Source organism: Hakea prostrata, chromosome 7 (assembly GCF_041222555.1).
Source record: "Hakea prostrata isolate BN-2017 chromosome 7, UWA_Hpros_2, whole genome shotgun sequence".
In the NCBI taxonomy this organism is placed as follows: Eukaryota; Viridiplantae; Streptophyta; class Magnoliopsida; order Proteales; family Proteaceae; genus Hakea; species Hakea prostrata.
The window spans coordinates 9,824,321-9,850,417 of record NC_142606.1 but is presented as its reverse complement, the minus strand read 5'-3'; the positions used below and the strand labels follow the sequence as shown (position 1 = coordinate 9,850,417).

Below are 26,097 nucleotides of genomic sequence, written 5' to 3'. Positions count from 1 at the left end.
GGTAACCAAGTGACCATGATAATTGACAAGTTAAAAAGTTCATTTCATAACGGTAACAGCCTTATAGGGGGAAAATTCATTTCATAACCGTATTTATTATGTTTTGATCCCACTTCCTATACTCGATTTGTAAGATGGATCCGCACCGATATATTTTAGTAGGCGATTTGAATGGCTTGTTTCGCGGAGATCTGTGGTAGAAGTAGAGGTTTGTGGAAGGGGTGTGGAGGTGGAGCCCTGCGGTTCGGTACGACTAGACCAGATGGGTCGACCGTTTATCCATCTAGATATATGTATCTTATGTTAACCTACCACATCATTGAGAGATAGGGATTTTCAATTAGAGTTTTGGGTGAAAGTTCTTGTAATAACGTTCTTAGCGATTGGTTGTAAGATCTATTTCTATTATTTTTCTACATAATGAAAAAAATTCTTCTTCTTAACCCATGGATATAAGTATACTGCAACAATGTATAAACCACATTAAATCTTTGTATATTTTCATTTTTGTTTATTTTTCAATTGCTATTTTGTGATGTTTGTTCTCATATTATTGAACCATATTCTCCAAGAAGTAATTTGATGTAGATTAAATGAATTACAAGAGCCGACATAAACCTGAACCACTATAAGCCGAGTAGCGTAATAATTGAGGCCTCATATTAGAAAAGAATGAACATATATCTAAATAAAATATGCAAACTAAGATAGCAGGATTAAACAAACAAACCTCCCCACCAACATAATAAAGAAAAAAAAACACAAGGAGAGTCACCAAATTTCTTTTTTACTTTAAAAGTACTTTTTTTTGGTTGTCCTAATTTAAAAAATTTAAACAATCTGGTGATAGTCCCCGAAGCACACAAACCAGCACTCAGGCAAGAACTGTACCATGTAAATCCCTCATGTTACTAACTAATTCCCTTTTTTTTTTGGTACGCAGTTCAACGATCATCAGATACTCACCCCCTACTACAACAACGATAAGCCTTGTCCCAACTAAATAGGGTCGGCTAATACTCACCCCCTACTGTGAGTCTAAAATTCTTCTGCAGCTCATCCATGGCAGCTACGCCATGTCTAAATGGAAGTCTGGCGTCGAATCTTGACCAGGGACATAATCAAGCTATTGTCAAAGTGATGGGACTCCAAGTCCAAGCTGATTCGGTATAACACACACAAAATCACACATACAAAAGGAGTAGTACAGACGTTGGCTTCCAAAGACTTGGGACCAACACAGCGTGGTGGATGGAGACTTGGAAAGCACTACAATTATCAGTCTACACTGTAAGCTATTGACTGTTCCCTTCGGCTTCAACAATCAGCTTTTCTCCATCAGTTTGAACACAAGCCTAAAGGATCTCTCTCTCTCTCTTTCTCTCTCTCTCTCTTACATCTCTTAGTGTACAATAAATGATACAATGAAAAGAAGCATCATGCTTTTCCCTTCCGTCTACCCCTCCTCCTGTATTTACCCATTTTCTTTACCACCCCCTTCTCATCTGCATTTATAGGTGGGTTTTGTAATGAATTTCTGTACTGTCCGCCAGATCCGTTTTGATACCCACTGACAAAACTGCTGTCAATTTCCTCGACATTTGGAATCTCGATGAAAGCCTCACTAGAAAGTTCACAGTTCTCCAGATGGGTGCCTGAACTGATTGAATGCATCTCTTCCTCATCGGCTGGTCTCAACCCAGGATCTTCATCCACACCTACAGGCATACTGCAAAGGAGGACTATTAGTAGCAACTCTTTCTCCACTACATTTTTCGACTTGCACCTAAATTCAGCAATAAAATATAATATAGATCAAGCAGGCTTCATAGGGGACACCTTGATGCAAGAGGAGGACCATTAGTAGTAATTCTTTCTGCCGGCACAATTGCTTCATTCTGCGTCACATGATTCCCATCTGCAGTTCTTGAATCTGCAAGCACATTGACCCCAGAGCTCAGAAAGGGGAAAAAAAGAAAGAAAAAAAACAACCACAGAAAAGTTTTGGAAGATTTATGAATTAAGAACACAACCCACTCCAAAATTTCTCTCTCTTAGAACAATTAACAGGGTTAATGGATAAAGACACCGGTACGATTTTAAGAGTGGCCCCATATAAATTAAAGCTCTACCTCCTATATTCCAAAAAGATTATACATTTTTGGGAGTCAAAGGTCATGTACGTGACGTCTAGTGGAAAGGACTTCTTTGTGCACAAAGAAATAGTTTACTTCACGGAAATTGATTCCCTAACCAAAAGCATTAAGGTTCTGATTCAAAGAGATTGCGACTTTGTTGGAACAGCTGGCAAAAATGTTTACCTAGGGGCTGGGTGATCCTAGCTTTCGTTCTAATTGTACCAAGCTGAACTTGGGTGATTTGTACCAGCTTGAGGGGGCAGTGTTAAAAGCCATTGGCAATAGGAAGGGCAGATCTGTCACTATTTCTGCCACCACTTAGTCAGGGGCAGAAGAGTCTTGTATACTGTTTAAACATTAATAACCATGAGGGCCTGCGATTAAAAGAAAATTAACCATTGCAAGCTTCCTCTTCCAAGCTTGCGACTGCTCTCTCTTCCATCTTCTTCTCAATCCTTTTTCTCTCTTCTTTCTGATCTTAAACTAATCACAGACACTTGGATTGCAACAATTAATCAAATAAAGAGAACATTTTGAGGTGATTTAAGTGTGGCTCCAATTGGGGACAAGTGGTGAGATGATTTGGGCAGTTGCAACAATTACACAGAGCACAACACCAAAAAGAGGACTTGCATTGTGCAGAGTAGAGAGCTGCCGAAAAAGGTACAGGCAAGGTTTAATCTGGGAAGAAATAAGAAGACAAGGATGACTTCGTATTGAGAACAAACATGGCCTAAATAAAGTTGAAGGTCAAACTAGCAGATATAATTAGTTTTCACAAGGCTCTGCTGACCTGGGTATTCCACGCCAGCAAGTGGATTCAAACCTATATGGTAATAAGATACACATAATTATGAATCAAAGAAAGATAGGAATCAAGTCTCTATATCAGAAGCTTGTGGTTTAGTATAGAGCAACATAATTCTTAATAGTTGAAAAGCAGATTATTTAGCAGCATCAGTCACAATAAGGACTTGACGTTATTATGTTAATAAAAAGCAGTCATTCAAAGCTAAAAGAGTAATTAACAAATTTATTCATAATGCCATAATAAAAGATAATTAAAACCCTATCAAAAACTAATATTTGAGAATACATTGCATACCATTGATTGAATGTGTTTCCCTCGGCCCAGAGCAATAAAGTGGCTCGACAGAATCCTTAGTTTTCACAACTTCACAAACAGTAGTCCTATCTGCATCATCAAGGCCATTGATATCGGCAACTTCACTGTAGAAAATTACGAAGAAAAAAGTGTGAGCTGAGGCTTTGGTCGTCTAATGGTGTTAATTACATAACAAAATACATCACTTGTCACAAATCATATTGCAATCCCATCACCCATCCAAAGATAACGACTATCAAACATCAAACCATCCATCCAAATTTTAAGATTTAAACTCCCATTCTTGGAAGTCGATTTCTTCTAACCCTAACAGGACTGTTTCCCAACATGAGCCCATCCAACCATCAGTTTCCTCCAAGATTTTAACCACAGGCCCCCACACACCCCTTCACTCAATCCTCCTTCCAGCCCCCATCCAATTACATAAACCCTAGTTACTGGGAAAACCAAATTTCACCCAACACCCTAAAACCAAGAAACATATTCCCCATAGTCAGAATTGGCCACAATTTGAATCAACAACTCCCTCAGCCTTCTCTACACTTGATCCAAGTTTCAGTCCAAACTGAAACCAAAGAGCCCTAATTCCAACTTCCACATTTGGAACCCTTAAACCCTGAATTCAAGTTGATTCCTTTCAGATCCTGTTGCGTTGGTCATTAGTCCTATCCAAGGCTACACCAAAAGACTCCTAGTTAAATATGGAAGACTTGAATCAGATATCATGCGTCAAATCTTTCTCCTTGATGCAGCGAACCCAACTTTATTGAACTTGAGAAGGCTTACTTTTGGATTTGTATAGGTTATGCATAGTTAATTTCTATAAATAGGAGAGGGCTTTAGGGATCCGGCATTCCTCTGAATGTGCATCCATTAGAAGCTCTAAGCAAGCCCTTGAAATGGTATGTGACTATAAAATTATGTACAAGGTGGACTCAGGCAGGGAAAGCTCAATTGATTTGGTTCAGCTATTGCCAAAAAATAACAATCCAACTCATGCTTATTGCCAATTGAAATGCAGTAGAGTTCATCATATATGTTATCCACAACAGGGAAAAGGAGTATCTGAGGTAGTTAGTCTGATAATTGTTAGGGTGAAATAGTACATTGTTCTAACTGATATATTCAAGTTACGAGTGCATTACCTAGTAGATGCCAAAGCAACAAGGCCAGATGTGATACACAAGGCACCTAATGTATTAAGTTCTTAGACGCAGAATGTGAGGAAATAGCTGGACTATGGAAATATGCCAAAAATGTGGCAAAGATTCCTGAAGGATTTCTCTTGGAAACATGGCATCTTGCCATTGCGCAAGCCCCATGACAACTATAATGAGGCTGTTTTCTCTACATTTTCCTAACTCATGGGTGTATATATAGACACATGGTGATTTCTGGAAAGATGCACTTCAGAAAACTTCTCTAGTCAATAAATTGTTAGTTATACAAAGAGCAAACTAAAGAAGGAAAGGAATGTAGGGGAAAAAAAGAAAGAAAGAAAAGAGAAGCAAAAGCTCCACATTAGTCCATGAGTTTACTACATAACTCAGTAGGTATCAAGTGAATTATTCTACATAGCATGGAAAGTAAAAAAAGGAAACTAACCCCTGTAGTGCAGGCTTTGTATCTTCGGATGACTTAACTTCTGGCCCATAATTTGTGGTATGAGCTGAGACATCTTCCGGACCTAAAATAAAAGGTTTATTAATGAACAAGGTATGACTACTGCAGATCAAAGAAAATTACAGAAAGTGGCACTGTTTAACCAACAAACTCTAAAAAGAAAATGCAAGGGAAAAAAATACAGAAAATAAAACTTTAATTAAAAAGGTTGATATATTACCATTATTTTGTACTGAAACAAACTTCATAGCCAGGGAATCATCAAAAACAGAACTACCGCCCTCTCTCTCATGAGGCCAAGAATCTTTCAGATCCTTCAAAAGCAGGGAACAGAATATCCATCAATTTAGTTTCCCCAAAGCCTATACTTCACCAGAAGGAGAAAGAAAAGGGGGGGGGGGGGATTTTTTTCATGCAACTGATACTAACCCATGCAAGTATATTTAGGGAGGTGAGAGATTAAGAAGTTGAACTAGAGAAACCAATATAGTAATATTAACCAACAACCGACGAATAGAATTAAGAAAAACTCAACGTACTAAGTTCATCCAACCAAGCTGATTCCACCCACCTGAGTCTTATTGGAAACAAGAACTGTTGGAGAGACAGCTTCATTTATTGGCCTGTCATTTTCCATGTCTGCAACTAAAGTCGGGGAGGATGATTTTCCATGTTTCAAATTTCCTGCAAGTGAGCTCACTTCAAGAACTGAAAGATTTACGAAATTAATTATTGGACACATGGAATCTTCATAAGAAACCAAACTACACCTGGAGAGACATCATGAGTACAAAACTCTGCAGAAGCAACAGGCAGGTGTACATTTCCAGCTACAGATTGTGTAGCTGGTAGAGAACTTGAATCATCGAGTGTACCACCTACTTCTGTAGATCCTTTATCAGATGCAGATGAGACCTTCCCACCTATATTCTCTGACACTATAGCAGATGATTCAATTTGCTTCACAAAGGGCTCTGAAATATTTTTTGCTGCCTTGAGACGCACCTTTCTTATTTCTTCTAGGATATCCCATGAACCAGTAGCAAGAGTGTTTCTTTTAAGCATCTGAAATTAATTACATAAAAGAATCAGGAGAGGTGTGAAACAGATTGGACTTGAAGATAGAAGAGACATGACCTCATGATTTGATAAATTAAAAAATAAACAGGCAAACAGGGGTTAAATCAGTTGGCATGGGCACAGGTCTAAATTAGCATTTTTTTTAAATTTTTTAAAACCTATGTAAGAATCCCCTAAGCTACTTGAGGCCACTTACCTTGGATTTAATGATAAGCCATTAAATCCTGAATGGGCAGGTGCAGTGGCTGTGGGGCTTGTATGTGACCAGGAAACTAATCAGGCAAAGGCCTGAATACCCTTGTAAGCAAAAGCAATAAGATAAACATGAAATCAGACAGACATCTATCCATAAATAAAAATATGTGAACAGTATTATATATACACACACTAGAACACCACCTGCAAACACACTTATCAAATTAATCACACTTTCATGTGGTTTTATGGCTAAGTACATGGATAAGCCACTTAGTTATCTTTGGTTGATAACCACTTGATTTAATCCAAGTGAAAGGATGCGAGCAACCTGATTGTTGGATAACCAGGCAAGCCTCCATACTGACTTTTTTCCTTCTAACTTAAAAAGTCAGAATACTGATCTATCATTCACAAGACAAATATTACAGAATATAGGCTTTCAACTCTAGCCCTAGAACTTTAGATTCTATAGTCTATTGACCCATTATCACGAATGTCAAAGTGGGCCTCTTTGACTTCATTTCAAGGATTTCAAGAGGTGGGCATTTGTTCCATTTTTATTCCAGCTGAAGTCTGTTCTGACTTCTCTTCTGAGGAGCTTTCCGTAATTCTTACCCTCTTCCTCCTTGTAGAGCTTATCCTTGATAACTTGACTCACACATTGTTAAAATCATTAATAGAAATTGTTCCTAGATAAACTAAGAAAATTTATCAGCAAATAATTAAAAATCAAATAAGATTTTGCTGTATGCGTTCTTTGTTTTTGATATGTAACATAATTTAAAGATGGAAAAAGTAAGTGCATGAAAGCAATACAGGTATACAGAATCTAGAGAAATAATACAACACAGACACACTCAGAGAAACCCAAGGTCTGGATACCCCTTTATTAATCATCCAGCAGCCTGATTCATATTTATTGGCAGGAGCCCAGTCACTATTCGGTTCCATCCTTCGCTCAAGAGGAAAAAAAAAGATCCAGATTTTGAAGCAATGGATTTTGCTGTGGTAAATTCTTCAACAATAGGCCCTGAAATATTTCCAGACTCCTTCCATCCTGCAACTTGATAATTCCACTTCTATTTGAGGGTCCAAGGTTGCCAATGGAACATCCATCCTTGCTGAGCTTACCCATATCTTCACAAGGCTACAATTTCTTATCTACAACAGAGGAGAGGATACCAATCTCTAAATAATCGGCTGGCAGACATTACCTCAAAACAATTCATCAGATTTGGCCTTATGACTAAACCTATGTTCAATTCTTCTGATCCCTTCAGTGCCTTCTGCTTACACTAAAAAGATGCTCTAAGCAATCTGGTGCAGATTCATCACCAAATTGGATTTTTTTACTTAGGCCTCAGGCTAGGATTAGGTTACGACATTGGGTTGTTGATCCCAAGAACTTTCTGCATATTAGACTATTACGCTGAGTATGGGCCTAAACCATGGGTGTTTAGGCTGAGTATGGATTATCTTAGTTTATTTTAGATTAACCAGTTTTGTTGGTGTGAACCAGTTCAATCTAAGTCGTAGCATTGCATTTGCTTGACTAATCTATATACGTCGAACTGGGTTCTGACTTTAGTTTTAGTCTATTTCAGCCTCCCAGTCAGTTTAGGTCAGTCAGTTAAGGATTGGTTAAGCCTATGCATTTTAGTGCTCTGTCCATTTTTTAGTCTGATATACAAGGTTGCAAAAGGGTCTGCTATGGAACAACAAAATTGCTTCTGCAGGACGCTGCTGCCTATATTCACAACTGTGACAGTTGTGTGGGATCTGACTCCGGTGGCATTGTTGTGGAACCATTTCCTCACGGTGGGAGGTAACCAAGCAGTTCAAATTGTGGATTTGGTGTGCAACCTGTTGACTCCTTGCAGTGGGAAAGTGCCCTGGAGGTTCAAATTAAAGCCTTCCTTTAACTAGTTTGAAGATAACTTCCTACTTCTTTCAAGTTCAAGATTCAACCTTTATCCATGATCCTTAAAACTGAGTCACTGCCCAAGACACCCTACAGACAGTAAATTCAATCTATTTTATTTCTGCTCATTGTTCTCATAGTCATACAAAGCATCCAAACTAATATCCCACCCATCTCTTGAAATCATCCCACCTCCCAAATTTCTCAAATAACTAAGTATCTATTACTCCACAACCATCCCTCTACCTACAAAAATGAATGTATAGCTAAGATTAAGGGTAACTTAGCCCCATTAACCCACAAAACACGCAAACTGAAACAAGGACAGAAATTAGTAACTAAAGATCATCCAAAGTTATGAAGGTGGACTGATACGGATTGTAGGCTTCAGCAGGTAGTTAACTCTCCAAGTAGCAGCAAGACTTGAATGATCAGCAGGATCACCAACAACAAGCATTTAGTAGTCGAATGGTTGCATATTCACAACAGCCTTCAAGTTTTCTTCAAAGTAGCAGCATCTTTAGTTTAGGTTAAATTCAAAAAGAGAAGAACAGCAAGAATAGAAAAATAGAAAGCAAAGGGATAAAGGTAGTTCAGTTGTCTTGGCTAGGTTCCTATTTAGCTCTCAAGCAAGTTCCTCACCCTATTTATCACTCAAGCAAGAGCCAAGAGAATAACACAAAGAAAGCTTCATTAATCAATTTCGTAAAACATGTTAATGTAATACTGTGATTGATTTATCAAAACAATGGCCAAAGAGGATGTTCTCACAGGAAGAAAATTCAGATTTCACAGACTTAGGAATAAGCACACTCCAGATGTGAAGCAAAGCTGAAATCTAGAGAGATATCACAATGATAACTCTAGGATGACATCAGGACAATAGGGACAGATTCTTATTTTTAGGAAAGGATAGTAACTGAAATAGAAGACAATAAATTATTGATCCGCCAGCAATATGACAACAATAAATTATTGATTGTGAATTCCTCAAAGCAATAAACTAGAAGAGACAATTAACCAACAGGATAGATAATTAAAGATTCTATAAAGAAAAAGGTAAAGGCACCTTAGAGGAGGACAGCGAATGATCACCAAGTTCAAAAGGGGTCCCATCACTAAATAAACGTGTCTCAATTGGTGAGGGAGTATGGGATCCACCATGGTTCAAAGATGGAGATGCCCATGGGGGCCTAGCACGCATATATGATTTTGCCACATCCACTGGTGAACCAACATCATCTTCTGCAACCTGTGAAAGATAAAGCTAAATTAAACAAAGGTAACTAAAGGAAAATAAAATGGGATTCAAGTAACGAAATTAAAAGTTCAGACCAGAGCACGAATTCAAAACTCAGAAGATAGGTGATATTCGCAAAATTTCAAGAATGAAGTATCATTAGTTGCACTAGGAACACTGAAGCCCATCTTAATCAAAGAGGAATTCCCAAGGAGAAGAACAAACCTAATATATGTACAAGTCCAGCTAGAAAATTAACCGTACACAATTTGATACAGTATTTGAGAACTTTCTAGATTACTTTACAGAGGCCACTGACATAGTGATGCACTATTGTCAATCCGGACCACCCATGAATCGCATGCAAGATTTGGTCAAGCAGACAAAATGCAAGGGGAAATGTGAAGGGTTCAATCACCATTGCAATCCCCTTGATTTCTCTGCTTGACATCAAGAAAGCACGCAGAAAATGACAACAAAGTAAAACCATAGAAATTGCAGCATTAACGCCCCAAACGTTGACAACACGACAACCCTGTTGCTCTAATAACAGGGAACACTAAAACAACCCCAACTCAATGATTAAATACAGAGAAAATCTTCCCCCCTTTGTGTTTTCTGATGACCTCATGCCATTCTTCAAGGCTGACACCCTCCCCATGGTTCTTCTATCTCCTGTTTGGGGCAGATTCGGCTTATGTCTGGGCTTTTTGCATAAATCTTTCCAAATACTTTTTTTTTTTTTAATCTAGGGTTTCTGTAAAGACAACAGTTAACCTTAAAAGATTTAATAGGTTTTGCCCTTGGCTCCCTTCCAGTAAATATCATGGCCTACCTTTGATCCCTTCTAGGCTACTGCTGATTGTGTACCCATGCATGGCCTCATCTGTAGAAGGCTTCAGCATTGAAAGGGTAGCCTGTTACCTTACCTCTTTTTTGGGTAAATAGGATAATCTGTTACCTATGTGAGCTGTCTTTAAGTTCATGAGTCAGAGCTACAGAGAATATGGACAAATATGTGTCATGGTATGAAAGACGCTATGAAATGAAAGACATGCTATGTAACCTAAAATCCCACAGGTGAACTCTTATCTGAGTATAATTTAAGATTAGCAAGAATTTAATGCAGGATACTGGACATTATAAAACAATCAAAACAAAAACGATGATGTGGCAATAAGCACTTAAAGTTTAAATATAGTTAATGAAGATGAGTTACATTAGCAATCCACAAATTACTCACATTTAGCTGCATGGTAGAGTTTGGACTGCACATTCCTTGATCCAACCCTGACTTTGAACTTAGCTGCAATTTCTTCTCCTCCAACCATTTCCTTGCCTCCATGACAGCTGTGTTGCATAAATTGGGCATGTTTTTTTCAAATTCGGAAGCATTAGGAATAGGTGAACTTTTCTGCAACTGTAGTTGTAGAACTCCTGGAGAAAAAATGCTACTCCCCACTGTTCTGCCAGGCAACTTATTCTGCCTCGCATCCTCCACCTCTTTAATACCAGGACAGTCTACAACTCGTGATTGAATAATCTTGGTTAGCCTATCGCATTCATCCCTGGTAGTAAATGCCAAACATCCAACTTAAAATGATAATCATGGATAGGGCAGGGGGGGGGGGGAATTGAACATTTAACAGCATTAGCCATAATCCATGACATGGCATCAAAACTGACTAGAATCACAGGGGAATTCATCATTTCGAAGACCAAGAAAAAAAAAATTCCAAAAATGCTAACATACTAATATATCTAGCAACTGTTGATGATCGTAAAACCATAATTCATTGGCTGTATTGGTGCACAATTAGAGGTGCCAAGATACAAAATCATTTTGATGGCTGATCTTCTAAGAATTACTGTCCAACAGGTGAAGGCAATGTGATATTGTGATCAGACATATTCCTGTGACTATTCTAGCTGATTCTGGCAATACAGATGAGGATGGCTACACCTCTGTCAAGGAAACTTTTCACCAACATAAAGCTCAAATGAGATTCAGCGATCACAAACCCCAAGTGGATAGCCAAGTTAGCAAGGAACCTTCTTCACCTGAGGAAGTGTGTTGTCTTGAGTTCAATTCCTCATACCCTAAATATGTGTCTTACCTATCCAAGCTTTCCATTGAAGAACATGATCAGTAAGATTAATTGCAGATCAAGCTCTTTGCAGTCCCCCTTCTTCCCCCCCCCCCTTTTTTTTCCTTTTCTTGAACTCTAACAACCCCATCAAGTACCCAAACCCTACTTCACATCCCCCCCCCCCAAAAAAAAAAAAAAAAGAATTATCCAGACCTTCAACACCAGCTCCTGCCTGTTCTTCTCATCCTGACCCCTAAAACCAGCAACTTCTTGAAAATTCGAGTTCTCTAAACCCTAAGATCAAGATTTTGAATAGGTCCCACACCACCAATCCATACCCTACCAAAGACTTAACTCTTAAGGATAGCTCTGACAAGTGACAACTAACATCTAGGTCAGATCCTAGCGGCATCCCTATCCCAGTAGTAAAATTCTTCTTTCCACCTCTCAAGGATTTTGGCCCCTTTGCCCATCTCAAATCTGTAATAAAATTAACCCTTCTGTGTCACATCTTTAAGAAACTCAAACCATCCAAAACTTGCTTCAGATTACATCATTTGAACCCCATATACACTAACCGAAACCCCAAGAACTCCCTAGTTTTCAGCCCATTTGAGTTGGTTCTGGTTCAGATATCTTGGCTTTAATTTATGGCTTATAATTCACCAAAAAAATATTTCAAGCTAATACTACTATGTAGAGAAAATTTCAGAGACACCCAAAAAATATCACATAAGCAGAGTCAACCCAAGCAAATGCAATAATGGCACAGACATCCATAGATGTATAATTAAGTTACACCTTAGTCCATTCCATTAACATTTTCCACTAAGTCATCTTTATTTATTCCGTATTTCCAAAAATGCCCTTTTGTTAACATTAAAAAATAAAATCAAACAGAATATTCTCCATTCGCTAATTTCATATAGAAAACCACAGATTTTGTCATTGCTTTCTCCATGAGAATGCTTCCTCGGTTTCTCCCTTCTTTCTATTAGGTTTTGTTTTACATGATAAATAATTGGCTGTTTGGGAAGCTCGCAGATGAACCTGATTAGTGTCTATCCTTCTTCTAGCATTTTGAACAACTAGCATCAAATTAATTGCAATACACAAAGCTCTTAAATCTGGAAAAGAAACTCAAATGTATCAATGTATGTACTTAAACTCGACCGTGGACGGATTTGACTACGATTTCATCCTCTTGATTAATGGATTATTTGCTATACAGAATCAAACCGACCAAGTCAAAATTCCTAGGTTTCTACCATTTCAAGTTTATCAAATGGTTTTAGGATGACTCCTAGCCAATTTTGATATGACCTGATCAGAATAATCAATAGCCAATCATCAATTTCTGATTTAATTCAAGGTTTTATTCACTGATCTGAAATCCGGAGTCCTGATCATCTTCTCTCATTCTTCTTCCTGCAACCAGAGAAGAAATTCTTCTCATGATCATCTTCTTTTATTCTTTATTCCTAATTTATTCAAATTTTTATTCACTAAGTTGAAATTTATTTCAAGAATTAATCAAAACCCTGATCATCATCTTCTGCTCTTCCAGATTTAATCCAAGGTTTTATTCACTGACTCGAAATTTAACTCAAGAATTAGTCAAACCCTAATCATCTTCTTTCATTCTCCTCCTGCGATTAAAGAAGGAATTTGGAGTTTGAACGAATGGGTTTATCCACAGAGGATTGGAGATGGAAAAGAGAGGTATGAGAGATCCTGTCAGTGCTGGTTCAAAGGTTTGAAATAGTGAAGAGTTAGCTGGATAAAAGATTTCAACTAGTGAAGTCGGTTCATGGAACAGGTATTTAGGGGTTATGAATGTGGAGTTCATAGAACTTTGACTACTGAGAAATTGTGGATTTGAAAGATCAAGACTAGTGAATGCGAGAGCGAGAGAGAGAGAGAACGGATGCTCATCTTGTCAATAATGGGGAGCTCACAAAGGTAAGTTGCAGCTCATTTACGGAGCACTTTTCGTTTCTTCTCCTATTTCAACATAACCCAAGAGTCATGCTCAGGGTTTTCAAGGAAAAATAAGTGCAAAACTGTCATTTGATTTCCATAGAAAGGATAAATACGTGCAAGGGTAAATTAGTCTTTACAATTGTAGACCTAAAGGTTCCAACAGAAAAGGGGGCATCTACACAAGAAAAAGGAGAAAAATTCTCCATAACAAGAAGCAAAGAGGCCATACAACATTAAAGGGGCAACTGATAGAATTAAATACAACAAAAAATATTTGTTCTATTCAGTGAATATGACAGAGAAACCTATCAACGAAGAAGTATGATGGTGAAAGAAAAAAAAAACCTAAACTAGAACAGTGGTTAGGGTGGGCAACGGGTATCCTAAAAACATGGAAAACCAATTTACAACTTCATTCTTAGGTCAGTACTATCTGCAAAGAAAGAGGGAAGACAAGGCAAGACAAACATACCTCTTAGGGAAAACATTTTAAGTGAATGACAAAGAAAACTAAGTTTCCCCGCTCAAACTAATGTATCTCTAAAGCAAAAGGGCACAACAGCCAGGCATGATTATGAATCTTGAGATCCAAGCCAACCAACAGCCTTATCTGCTAAGACACCCCTAACTAATACTTACGATTGTGCTCTCCAAATGTTATAAATTTCAATTATTCCTCACTGGTATGTTACATGATTTATACTATCTCACTTCAGCCACTTTATGGACTATATTTGTGCTGTATAAACCTATATCAAATGTATATTAAGAACAAAAGTATCCGGAAGATAAGGGCTGGGTTAAACATACTATACTCAACTAAGGTCCTTAGCCTACCAAGGAGTCACCAAAGTATCAAAGTGGCTGACTACCACCAAGGCTCATCATAGTAGCATGATAGGAATGCAGGCAATAGAATAGGTTTTATATAAGTCCTAGCACGAATCATGTACAATTTCTAAGAAAAACAGCTCAATTACCTTGTAAATGTCTCTTTCAAAATTAACTGTTCAACAACACGTTTGCCTTCAGTGTCCCATTGTATCAATTGTGGCGCCTTCAAAAGCTTATCTGCTTTGGATGGACCCCCATCCTTGTAACAAAAGTTTAAGTCAAGATCACATCATTGAAACAAACAAAATGTACACACACAAAAACCCTCATGAATAGATGTCAATAATGGAAGACTTAAACCAAAAGGAAGCAAAGTACATAAAAGAACCACATGGATGGATAAAGAAGCTAAGACCTAAGGGATTTGTGGATAGACTGAATGAGAGCTGTAGAACTTCATGCTAAAACCATCAACTTCTTTTCAAATTTGAAATGAAAGTCAGAACATGCAACACACTTTTCCTATTCATTGAATCAAAGTAGTCAATTTGTGAGGAATCATGGGGGAAGTTAATTTCTTATTGCTTCCTAGGACTTGTAAACTGATACAGGAACTGGTACAGGTATGAAGCATTTCTTATCTTTCAATTTCTCAGTTTCCCTGCTACTGCAAAGAGGTCCCCGTCTTTGGGAGGAAAGAGATAGTTGCTGATTCTTCTGCTCATCTGGTAGCTTTGGTGCATCAAAAGGTGCCTGATGCATCTTGTCACTTCAGTTGCCCTTTCCCTTTCTTCCTTTTATTCCCCTCCCCCTTTTTTGTTCAGCATTTTTTGTTTGCCAAAAAAGCTCAAAGAGGTACCTAATAAATCGGTAATAAATATCCACAAAAAGCATTTGATCCAGCTTTCAAAAGCTTCTAAGTGAAAAGCCAAGAACACCCATCCAGAAGATACTATACTTCATACATAGAAGAAATATTCTAAGACTCTTATAACCCACTTTAAGTCTATATAAGGTTTGATTCCTCAGTCTCTATGCTTGAAGCAATTATAAACAAGGTAAAAGATATGTTTCAGTAACAGAAACCAAAATGAATCAAAATCCCTACAGCACTTTGGTGGTTTAAAGCTAATGAAGAGAAGTCAGCATGAGTCACAAAAAAGGCAGAAACCACCATTCACGTAGATCAATGAGTCGAATCAACAGGAGAAAACCAGCAAAAGAGTTCTATGACACAGACGGAAGATCAAAGATTCAAAGCCCTAAAAAAAATACAGCGTGATGAAACAACAGAAATTTATATCAGTACTCAGTAGTACAGCAGTTCATCACTTTGACTAAGTTACCTTTGGGCAGTCAAAATTCATCCATTTTTGCATTAATTAGGTTGTAGCCTGAAGTTAAGGTATCAAAACAACCTCTCAGCAAAAATTGTTGGGGTACGGCTGCATAGAAATGCCCCCCAGGACTCTGCTCGTGTGGAAGCCTTCGGCACCAAGTTTGCCCTTTTAGGTATGTTTTAAGGTTTAAGTTGTCCTCCAAACAGAACACGATCTTACAATTCCAAATTGCGTCAAGAAAGCCAATGTACTGAAGGAGTGCTAGTATATTGTCAGAACTCTTTTATTCATTGTAGGGATCCATAAAGGCCTTTGAATGACATTAGAAAGAAGGCCAATAACATTAGTTCTTAGTATGGCTATCTGATATACCTGGATCATTCTCATTATTTTTAATAATATTGCAGAAGTATTTTTGTTTTGGTTGTTAATCTTCATACATGTTAGATTTTGAGACTCAGGTGACACTTCATTAATTGAGTTCCAAAGTATTGCTGATTCGCTAAGCTCCATTCGCCAGTTCCACCTGGTATACATATCCATCACAAGAGGGACAAGGACAGACTTTGATCATCCTACCAAGCACAGTACCCATACTTTTCCCCCTTCCCCCCCCCCTTTACAATGACCTGGAAATACCACTCAATGGGCCTGAATAGGCTTATTTCAAATCCTCATTGGGACATATGGACCTTGGGCCCTGTGTTTATGGAGTGACTCTTGTAATTACCCAGCTTTATAAGCTCAAATGTTTAGGCATCAGCCATAACGAGAATATACAAGATTAGGCTATAGTTAAGAGTCTAAGCTAGCTTTATAATTCTTCAGTAAGTATCATAAAAGGAAATAAATTCCTATTTAGCTACTGTATTCATAAATTATAGAGGAGATTCCATGTTTCTGTTTTGTTTCACTTCCATGTTAGACCATAGGGAGCTGTTTTTTTTTATATTGTTGGTAGGCTTCTCTGAAAGAAGTAGCAACTTTCTAACCTGGGATTCAGTCAAGTTACACTACAAGTATGTGGAATTCGATCCATCAATTGGGTGAGTTGTGAATTAATGAAACTTGATTCAGGTGGCCATTTAGCTACTGGTATGAGCCTGATGCTGCTGATGATTTAGTTTCTTCCTTTCTAATTCATTTCTTCATCTTCTTTTGCTTTGAACCACTGACTCAGGTCATTCGCCTATAACGTCTTTCATTCTTCGCTTTCCCATCCATCCTCTCTTTCTATCCTTCTGTGACCCTGTTCCCCCTCCACTTTCAGGGTTTGAGCCACCCCCTAAACATCTTCATAGCTTCACATTTTAAGCTCCCACTGCTCCCAAACTTGGCAAATCAGTCCTGGTTGTCAAAGCCCAACAATACCAACTGGTAAACCTCACTTAACTACCCTTTTAAAGCAACCGGTAACCCCCTGCTCTCATCATTTTAAAAAAGAAAGTACCCACAGAACAAGGCTCTGGCTACTGTTGGATCTAATAGGATCTAATATATGCAGCCTTACCCCTACCTTCTTAGAGAGGCAGTCCAGACTAAAACCCATGAGCACACCTGGTTACAAGGAGCAACCTTACTGCTGATCCAAGGCCCACCCTCCCGCTTTTATCTTCTGCCTGAGATTAAGATTTCAGCCCATCTCATCCTTTACATAATAGCTTTCAATAAAAAGTTAGGATTAGTGTCAAACCAGAAGGGCCACTTGACTCACTTTCTAGTCCTTCTGATCTCTACATTCTGAGTTACATAAAGCATCCCATACAACAAATGAAGACAGCCTTATCCCAACTTTATGGGATAACCTACATGGATTAAAACAAAACAAAGTAAGAAATGCCAAGGTCTAAACAGAAAAGGCAAGGGAATGAAACGTGTAATGCAAAAAATGAAAATTTTGACTAAGAAGAATGAAGCAAAGCACAAAATGTCAGCAGAACCTCAGTTAATGGAATCAGCAACATGGATCTTAGCCTCCAATAGGCTCTATCGGAGGTCATCTTGGGACCAAGGATCAAGGTTTCGGTTTTGACACCGGTTTCAAGCTGGCCAACAACAAAAATCTCGAGGTTTTGTACGAAATTTCGGTCAAAACTTGGTACTTTCCGAGCTAAGTTTCAGCCCTAGGTTTTGGGGCTTATATGGCCCCCATTTCATTTGATTTCTTGCCTCCTACCTATTTAAAGTATAATAAACACAATGGAACTGGTAGTTTGCCAAAAAAAACCACTAAAAAGTTATTACTCAAATATACTGAAATGATTGGTTCCGAGAAGTACAATTGCAGAACAACATAGAATCATCAACATACATAAATTGTTTGAGAGAATGGTTACATACACAACAAGTCAACAAGATACAATGACCAACTAGATCAAGTGATGGTATCTCATGTATATTAAGTTCAAGCCCATAAATCATGTATACAAATGTATTTTTTCAAAACACATGATTTAGAAAATAATTTTTAGAATAAGAAAATTAAAAAAAATAGTAGCAATAATCAAAAAATAAGTTTAACAACACAATCATAGATCATAGACCTAGACTAAATATATATTGATTTCAAAGCAATACAAGATCATTTAAGGCATGAACAAAACAAAAACCAAAGAATAGGAAGTTTGGAACTATTGGGTATGGCTCAAGAATAGCTATTGTGGCCCATGAATAGCTGTTGTGGCTTTAGATGTGTTTGAAGGCAAATGAAGTGGGAAAATGGGGTAGAAATCAGCAAATATAGTTCAAACCTAAGCTACGAAACTAGGGCGGAAAGGTTTTAACCTACGATACTTCACAGGTTTTGACCGAGATATAGGATTTTTAAGGAATAATCAACCAAAACTGGTCCAACCCTGGTTTCGACCCAGCTTCAGTCGATATTTCAAAAGTTTCACCCAAAACATTGTATTTCTCTGAAATCCTGCAGGTTTCGTTTCCATTTTTTTTTTAAAACCGAAATTTTGGCCTGTGTCGATCAAAATTAGTACCATGCTTGGGACAATACCTAGACTATGCACGTCCTTCCTCACTTCTCCTATGGTCATTTTAAGCCTGCCCTTGGCTCATTTAACTCCTCCTTTCAGAACATCTCACTCCACCATGGGGCATCCCTAGGCATAAGTTTAAAATGAACATATCACCTTAAACAACTCTCTTGGAGCTTGTCATTGATCAGAACAACTCCCAAGTCAACTCTGCCCTGCATGTTTCTTCATCCTTTCTAGTTCTTCCACACATCCATCTTACATCCCCTCTTGAGATCCTCTCTTAACATCTCATCTCTGCCATACAGCTTCTGAATATAACACTTCTTAACTGCCCAACATTCAGCCCCATACATCATTGCCAATTCTACAATAGTCATATAGAACTTCGACTTGAGATTTAGAGAAATACAGCAGTCACATAACACTCTGGGTGCACCTCTCCAATTCAATTCTCTCCCCTATGTGACCTTCCTTTTTTTTCTTTTTGATGAATTCTTTTAATTTTTCGGATTAATCTATGTGACCTTCCTTATGTATGATTGACCCAAGATATCTGAAATAGTTGCAGGATCTCTCTTTCCTCAAAGTCACACTGTATCAGTATTTACTGTTGTCTGACTAAAATTACTCATCCTAAACTGTCTTCTTTCTGGTAATATTAAAGCCTTTTGTTTCCAAGGCTGATCTTTATAGCTCTAACTTAGTGTAAACCCTGCTTTTGTCCCATCCACTGCAACGATACCACCAGCGAAAAGCATACACCACAGGATCTCATCTTGAATGCTCTGGGTCAGACAAAGCATCCCATATGCATAATTTTGACCTCACATCCTCATAAACTTGGGTCCACACCTCGAACTACACTGAGGGCAACTTAGACACAAAAGAGTTAATCAAGGAACAGAAGGATATAAATTAACTGACACAGCATTTTATAGTAACTCATCCACAATTTCACCAAATTCTTATCACTATTCACTATCAATACAAATAAATTCAGGAATCCTGTGTCAGAAAATGAAGAAGGACAAACTTTAAGTATAATCCATGAAGTTGTTCAATCGCAAACCATCACAATGCATGTAATGCAGAAACAATAACATGAAGTTAAGCAAATTAAAAATAAGAAAGTTACCAGATTCAATTCCTCAGCAGCGTCAGAAGAAATATCATTTCCGTCATCATCCTCGCCTGCACAAACAAGAATAAGCTTCCATTCTCTTCCCAACAGAAACAAATATTTCTTCCCACATCACTGTATTTATGATCAGAATAAAATTTTAAAAGAGAAGAAACATCTGCAATTTGACATTAATAACTGGCTGCCCTGTGTGTAAATAAAACGTTTACAATTCAATCAGAATAACCAACAAAGGAAAAGAGAGCGAAAAAGGAACTGAATGTCCAACAACTGAAATAGGAAGCATTCTAACAGAATAACTAAACTATAGGAACATATTTATGGGATCACGTTCACATAATGAATGTGGTTGGTAAAACGGATAAGATTGCAAGGGCCAAGAGCAGTAGAGCATGCAGAACTTAGTTACTATAGCAACCCACTGAAGCCAAGTTGTTCCCAAAAAAAAATTAATTATCTAAAAAAACTGTCTTCAGACTCTTTCCTCACTCCTCCTAGAGCCATTTTGGGCCTGCATGGCACATTAACTAAATGCTTATCTACCAGGTCATTCCCCGCTTGCCTGTTCATGCCCATTTCCATCCATCGCTTGTTTCATATAGAAATCTCTGATCAAGGATGAACGTGATTCATGTTGCATCATTACTGCACTCCTTTCCTAAAAGACAAGGAGTAATGGAAATATAGCTTAAAACCTACGTTTCCTGAATGGAAGATGGTCCATATCACAAAGAATCAAGTTACCGTTAATTCTTGCCTGGAGGCCACCTGATAGTCCCAAGTTGAACACCTAAAGCTAGGAGTAAATCAAACTAAATACCAACCATACACTCTACTTTTAGGCTTTCTCTATACAAAGGTTCAAGAACTCAGATTTGGAGACCAATTTAGCCAGCAAAAATACCAAGTTGGGCCAATGTCTTGCCAGTGCACCTGTTTATTGAACTCATTTGATGGTCACGGTGGGTTTTCTACCTAGTTTGGTTATGAAACCTGATTTACGGCTATTTGACCATTTAAACATAATGGCACTATCAGATTTTGCAAAATCCATGTCCGGTAAAGAGAGTGAATTCAGACCTTGGTTGGTTGGCTATGATGCACTAAAATATCTTACTCTTCACAAATTTAGCAATAGAATGCAGTCAAAACTATGCAATTAATGTAAAAGTAGTTTAGAATTAGAAATGTAAAAATGTAAAATTCACCAATTATAAAATAGACCCTGTCAATTCCTCTTTCATTCTCACTCGAATCACTATGCACTTGTATACCAAATACTGTTGCATCATTCCAAAAAATTACTGTTGAATACCAAAATAACACCGATATCTATCGAAGATACCAAGATACTACTGAGATCTCAAAGTTGATGTTGTTTTCAACTTTTCTTAATTAAAATATCCCATCAAATCTCAGATTTGCCCTGAGGTATGGGGGGGAAGAGATATTCCTAAAATCTTGGAAAGTTCTCGAACCATTAACTACACTAAAGCAACAAAGGCCTCCCCTCCAGATGTCCTTGCAACCTCAAACGACTTCCAACAACTCATCATTTATCAGAGCTACCCTAAGTTATCTCTGATTTATGCATTCCATATTCTATCTTTTCCAGTTCTACCAATCATCCACCTCAACATTCTCAATTCAGCAACACTAAAGTTGTCTATATCTTCTTTCTTCCCTACCAAAAAATTCAGCCACAAAAAAGAACCAGTCAAGATCTAGTTAATATCCCACTTTCTACCCAGACGATTTCAGATGCAAGTTAGGAGAATACACTATCTGGGTCGAGATCTCTGCCCAAACTAGCCTCTATCTCAATTCAGAACAGTTGAGATTTCAACCAAATATCTAGGTGCTCTTTGAAGGGCGGGCCTGGCGCAATGGTGGAGTCTCTCCATTGTGCGCTGGAGGTCGTGGGTTCGAATCAGCCTCTCTGCAAAAAAAGCAGGGGTAAGGCTGCCTAGAAAGTCCCTTCCCCAGACCCCACAAGTGTGGGAGCTTCGCACTGGGTACGCCCCTTTATCTAGGTGCTCTTTGGTGGTGAAGCCCCTTGAACGCTACAAAGCAGAATTTGAGCTCATTTTGCATAACCTAAGTTAGAAGTTACCGATAACGAGTTCATAGCACTGTTCAGGAAAAGAGTATTCACATTACCTTTAATGACCTTAATACAGTTATGTCTTATTATATATTGAAAGAAGTCAGAGTCTCAACATAATGTTGCAACTCCCAAGGTACATACTAGGCACTGGCTACAGGTTTTAGAGTTTAAATGGTATTAGAGCTGTTGTAGCCAGTACTTCTCATCGGAATAGCTGTCTTGAGAGTCTGATGTAACCAGGATAGGCAACCATAGGGCAACGCAGAATTTGGGCCCAAATCAGACCCCAAGTGGCGGCCCTATTGGTTGGCCGAACCCTATGGAGGACAAAAAGGTCATTTCCCAGCCCCTTCAGAGTCCAAAACGGTCTTGAAAAATCCAGAATAATTTTAGAAGTTGGGACCCCAACTTTTGTTTTTCAATTGAGTTGGTGATTAGATTCATAATATGTTTAGAAGTCCTAGTTGGAATTCTATTCTCAATTGGATTCCTTCTAGAATAGGAAGTTCAAGTTTGCAAGTCTCTTTGTTTAGGAATTCTAATTAGACTTCCTCTTTTAGTTGTCTGAGTAGAGTTTTTGTGTGACAAGTAATTCCACTCCAAATAGAATTCCCTTGTTAAGTCGAAGTAGATTTCTTATTTTGTTGAGACCTAGTTGACTTCCTTCATTGTCAAAGGCTACAAATATAGCCCTCCACTTATGTAACAACTAACAAGGCAGTGGATGATTATTGAATAAAGAATTGAATTGAAGGAAGACTTGACTGGAGTTGTGGGCAGGGAACGACATTTCGGATATTTCGCCCGGTCGCTGAACGGAGGCGAAAATCGCCGATATCTCGGCGATATTTCGCCCCCATAGAAATTTCGCCCTAATTTTTTGAGTATTATGCAATAATTTTGGTAAATTTGATGCTTATCCTAATCCGATGCAAATATGTGGTAAATTTGAATTATTTCCTAAAATTATTCCATTTAAATCTCTACCTAGTCACATTTAATATGTACCTTATAAAGCCTACATCATTAGGACATAATTGGAACGATTATCAAACACCAAGATTATTTTATAAGATTCATTACTAATTTAAATTGTTTCCATAAATTATTTCATGTATACACTCTTCCCTAATCACATTTGACATGTTGACTTTGATAATTTAAATATTTCTTAATATATATTTCCATTTAAACCCCGCCTAGCCACATTAAGTGTTACCCTAAGGCCTAAATCATCGGACATAGTTAAAAGATTAACCGACGATCTATTACAAAATATCTTCATAATTAAATTGTTTCCATAAATTATTTCAGAAATCCCCAACCACATTGGCATGTTGACTTTGAGGACTAGATCACTAGAATATAGTTGGTAAGATTGCTCATTAATCTTGATGATTTTACTATAAAAGTTTTCTATATAAGTATCTCGAGATTTCTTCGAATTACATTTAACACATTAACTTTGAGTCTTGAATCATTGTGATAAAATTGGAAGATTGTGATACAAGAGAAACGCCTAAAAGTGCAAGAAATAGTATAAAGCATACACAAAAAAATTTAAAAATATTTGAAATATCGCGATATCCGCGATATCGAGGGATATCGCCGATTCCGGCGATATCGGAAATGTCGGTTTCGCCCTGGTTTCGTTTCGTGGGGGGCTAATTTCGGCGAATTCCGAAACTTCTTTCCATGGTTGTGGGTTCCCAATGAGTGAGGACCATGGGTGTCATTGTTTCTAGTTTTATGCAATTTTCCAGGTCTCACTCTCACTCTCAAGCTTGTGGCAGCCTTGGATCTTCAAGGAAATCAGAAACTGTCAAGGGATTTTCTTCCTTACACAAGCAAGCACCATTTTCACCCTCCCCTACCCTTCTTCTTCGGTGCTCCCTCATCTGCAGCCTTCCTCATCCCCCTCAAAACCCTAAAATCGTAACCCTAATGTCCATATCACCCTCTTTTCTATTTTTCTCGAATTCTCAGACTTTTTCTACTACCTAAAATTCAATGCCAGATCAGCAGTGATCTAACCATTAGATCTGTCCCAAACTTTATGAACCTCATCCCCTCACCCCTAGTGACCTTCCCTCTTAGTTTCAGTCCTATCAGACCAACCAAACCCTAGTCTAAAACCCTAATTTCTTTCCTGCCCTAGACTATCAAAAAACCCTAGAAGCCTTAAACCCATATTTTCAACAATAGCTCTCCAACCATTCATTCAAAACCCTAATTCCTTTTAGCAAAATCATCCCCTATCCCAGCCCTAGACTCGACCTAAGCCTACCCTAGAAACCCTAGAACCAATAAAACCTTAAATATCCTAATCCCTAGTTTGAGGAATAATTCTGTAATTAAAACTCTGTCATAACATGATTATTTTTCTTCAATTCCCCACCTCAAAACAGCTTAACCGAGTCCTATTGTCCTTCCTTGTCATACCTAAATCAACTCTAGACACAACCCCCCCCCCCCCCCCCCCAAAAAAAAAAAAACTATGCAGGAGTTGGAAGCAAAAGCCTCTTAATTGCAGGTAATAATTGAACATCTACATCTGCTGTCCATTAAGAATTGACTGAAAAATCTGACCCAGAACAGCAAGAATAGGCCCTGAAGTACTGCTGCTTCTCTAGAAGAGGATCCTAAAGACTAGCCCTGACTTGGGTTACATCAAAGTCACTAAAGGTTTCTGGTTTGAGAAAAGAAACCCTAGTTCAATGAAGAAGTACTATGGTTTCACAGACTAATTTTTAGAGTATTTTCCCAAGGAGTGCAAACGAGAAGCTGACACAGCAACACATGGTGCCATTAGATGAACTGATTGTTTCAGAAAACATGTGCTTTGTTATGACTGGATCAACTTCTTACATCATTCATCCAACACCCAAAAAAACAAATGAACTTCTTACACCTGATACTCGCAGTTCAATGCTTCTTGACCATCTCGATAGCAGACCCTTGAACCTTCTACTGTTTCCATTCAAGTGCCGTCATTACCTACATTCTCACCAGTCAACACTTTAAAAAAGGCTTTATGAATAGATAATCCATGTGTACTCACATCCATGTTTACTTAGTCACAGAGTTAGACTCTTAATACACGTTAGATTCAAACTTGAATACCACCATACAAGCAAGTGGTCACACAGCTAGACTCTTGGATACGCATTAGATTCAAATTTGAATACCACCATACGAGCAAGGACGGCTAACTCCACAGGCTCCCTCTGTAAAGATGCAAATCAACGTCTTCATAAAACCTTCAACGTATGACACATGTGTTTTGCGTGCCAGATTCTTCAACCATTCATCCACCCGTTAAAGCAGTACAACACCCAGAGTCTTCCCCCACTGACCTGAATAGCGCTCCAAGCTCACAATTTTATCTCGTTTAATCAGAAAGTCTCGCCCACGCCTTCCCAATAGTACTAGTGAGGAGTCCATGTATACCATGGAAATGAAATTTAAAGAGACCTTACTGTTCTTTCTACTCCGTTAAACAGGTCACTTGTGAACCGACAATTAACTGTTTCCCATCAAAGCCGGAACAAACACCCAACTTGACAAGACAAGCTACACACTCTTGGGGGACAAGAACCCTAAAATGTCAGTTCCAACACACAGACAGATAAATTCTCGCGAGTTCAAATAGAACAAAGAACTTTAGAGTAAATTCAAAATAAATTATTACCTGAACTTGAATTGCTGCTACTCCAAGACGAAGAAGGAGATGTTTCACGGCCGAATAGTACGGGTGAGATAAGATCACCTACACCCTTAGCAACCAAACGAGCGGCGCCAGCAGCCGGAGAGAAGATTCTTGAAAGCAAACTAGGGCTTTCTGGGTGTCGAAGTGCCGAATTGGGGCGGAGATAAGGTGATGCAGTACGGGCAATTCGCCGACCACGAAGAATTTTGCCGCCGGATCTGGTCTCCGTCTCCGGCCCTTGGCGACCCATTGTCATAGTGTCCGTCGTGTGAGAGAGAGAAAATGTGGATACTTTGCATTTCACGCTGTTGTCTTCGTCCTTTCTCGTCTTTTTCCTTTCCCCTCTTTTTTATCCCCCTTTTTTTTTTTCTTTTCTAAATGGTGGGCAACGATTCTCCTTAAGTTAATAAAATAAAATTTGAAAATAAATAAATATATGGATATTTATTTTGACATTGGATTAGGATCTCACCTTATTATGGATTATATCGTCTATACAAAATGACACAAGATGAGAAGATAATCTGATAATCAGCAAAAATTACAATTTTCCATGTTAGAATCATTTATTCAAAGC

General features: G+C 38.2%; 1 protein-coding gene across 1 annotated transcript; it reads right to left on the bottom strand.

The window, feature by feature from the left end:
* Window positions 1–659: 659 nt before the first annotated feature.
* LOC149009603 (flocculation protein) lies at window positions 660–25,848 on the bottom strand. The gene is made up of 12 exons (XM_089161657.1): window positions 25,503–25,848; window positions 19,699–19,754; window positions 14,380–14,492; window positions 10,570–10,894; window positions 9,156–9,338; window positions 5,658–5,952; window positions 5,459–5,571; window positions 5,108–5,201; window positions 4,870–4,951; window positions 3,244–3,368; window positions 1,840–1,933; window positions 660–1,729 (listed from the first exon to the last, which is right to left on the bottom strand). Exons 1-12 carry the CDS (start codon window positions 25,774–25,776, stop codon window positions 1,438–1,440), a joined length of 2,046 nt encoding a protein of 681 aa, XP_089017783.1. The 5' UTR covers window positions 25,777–25,848; the 3' UTR covers window positions 660–1,437.
* Window positions 25,849–26,097: the final 249 nt, after the last annotated feature.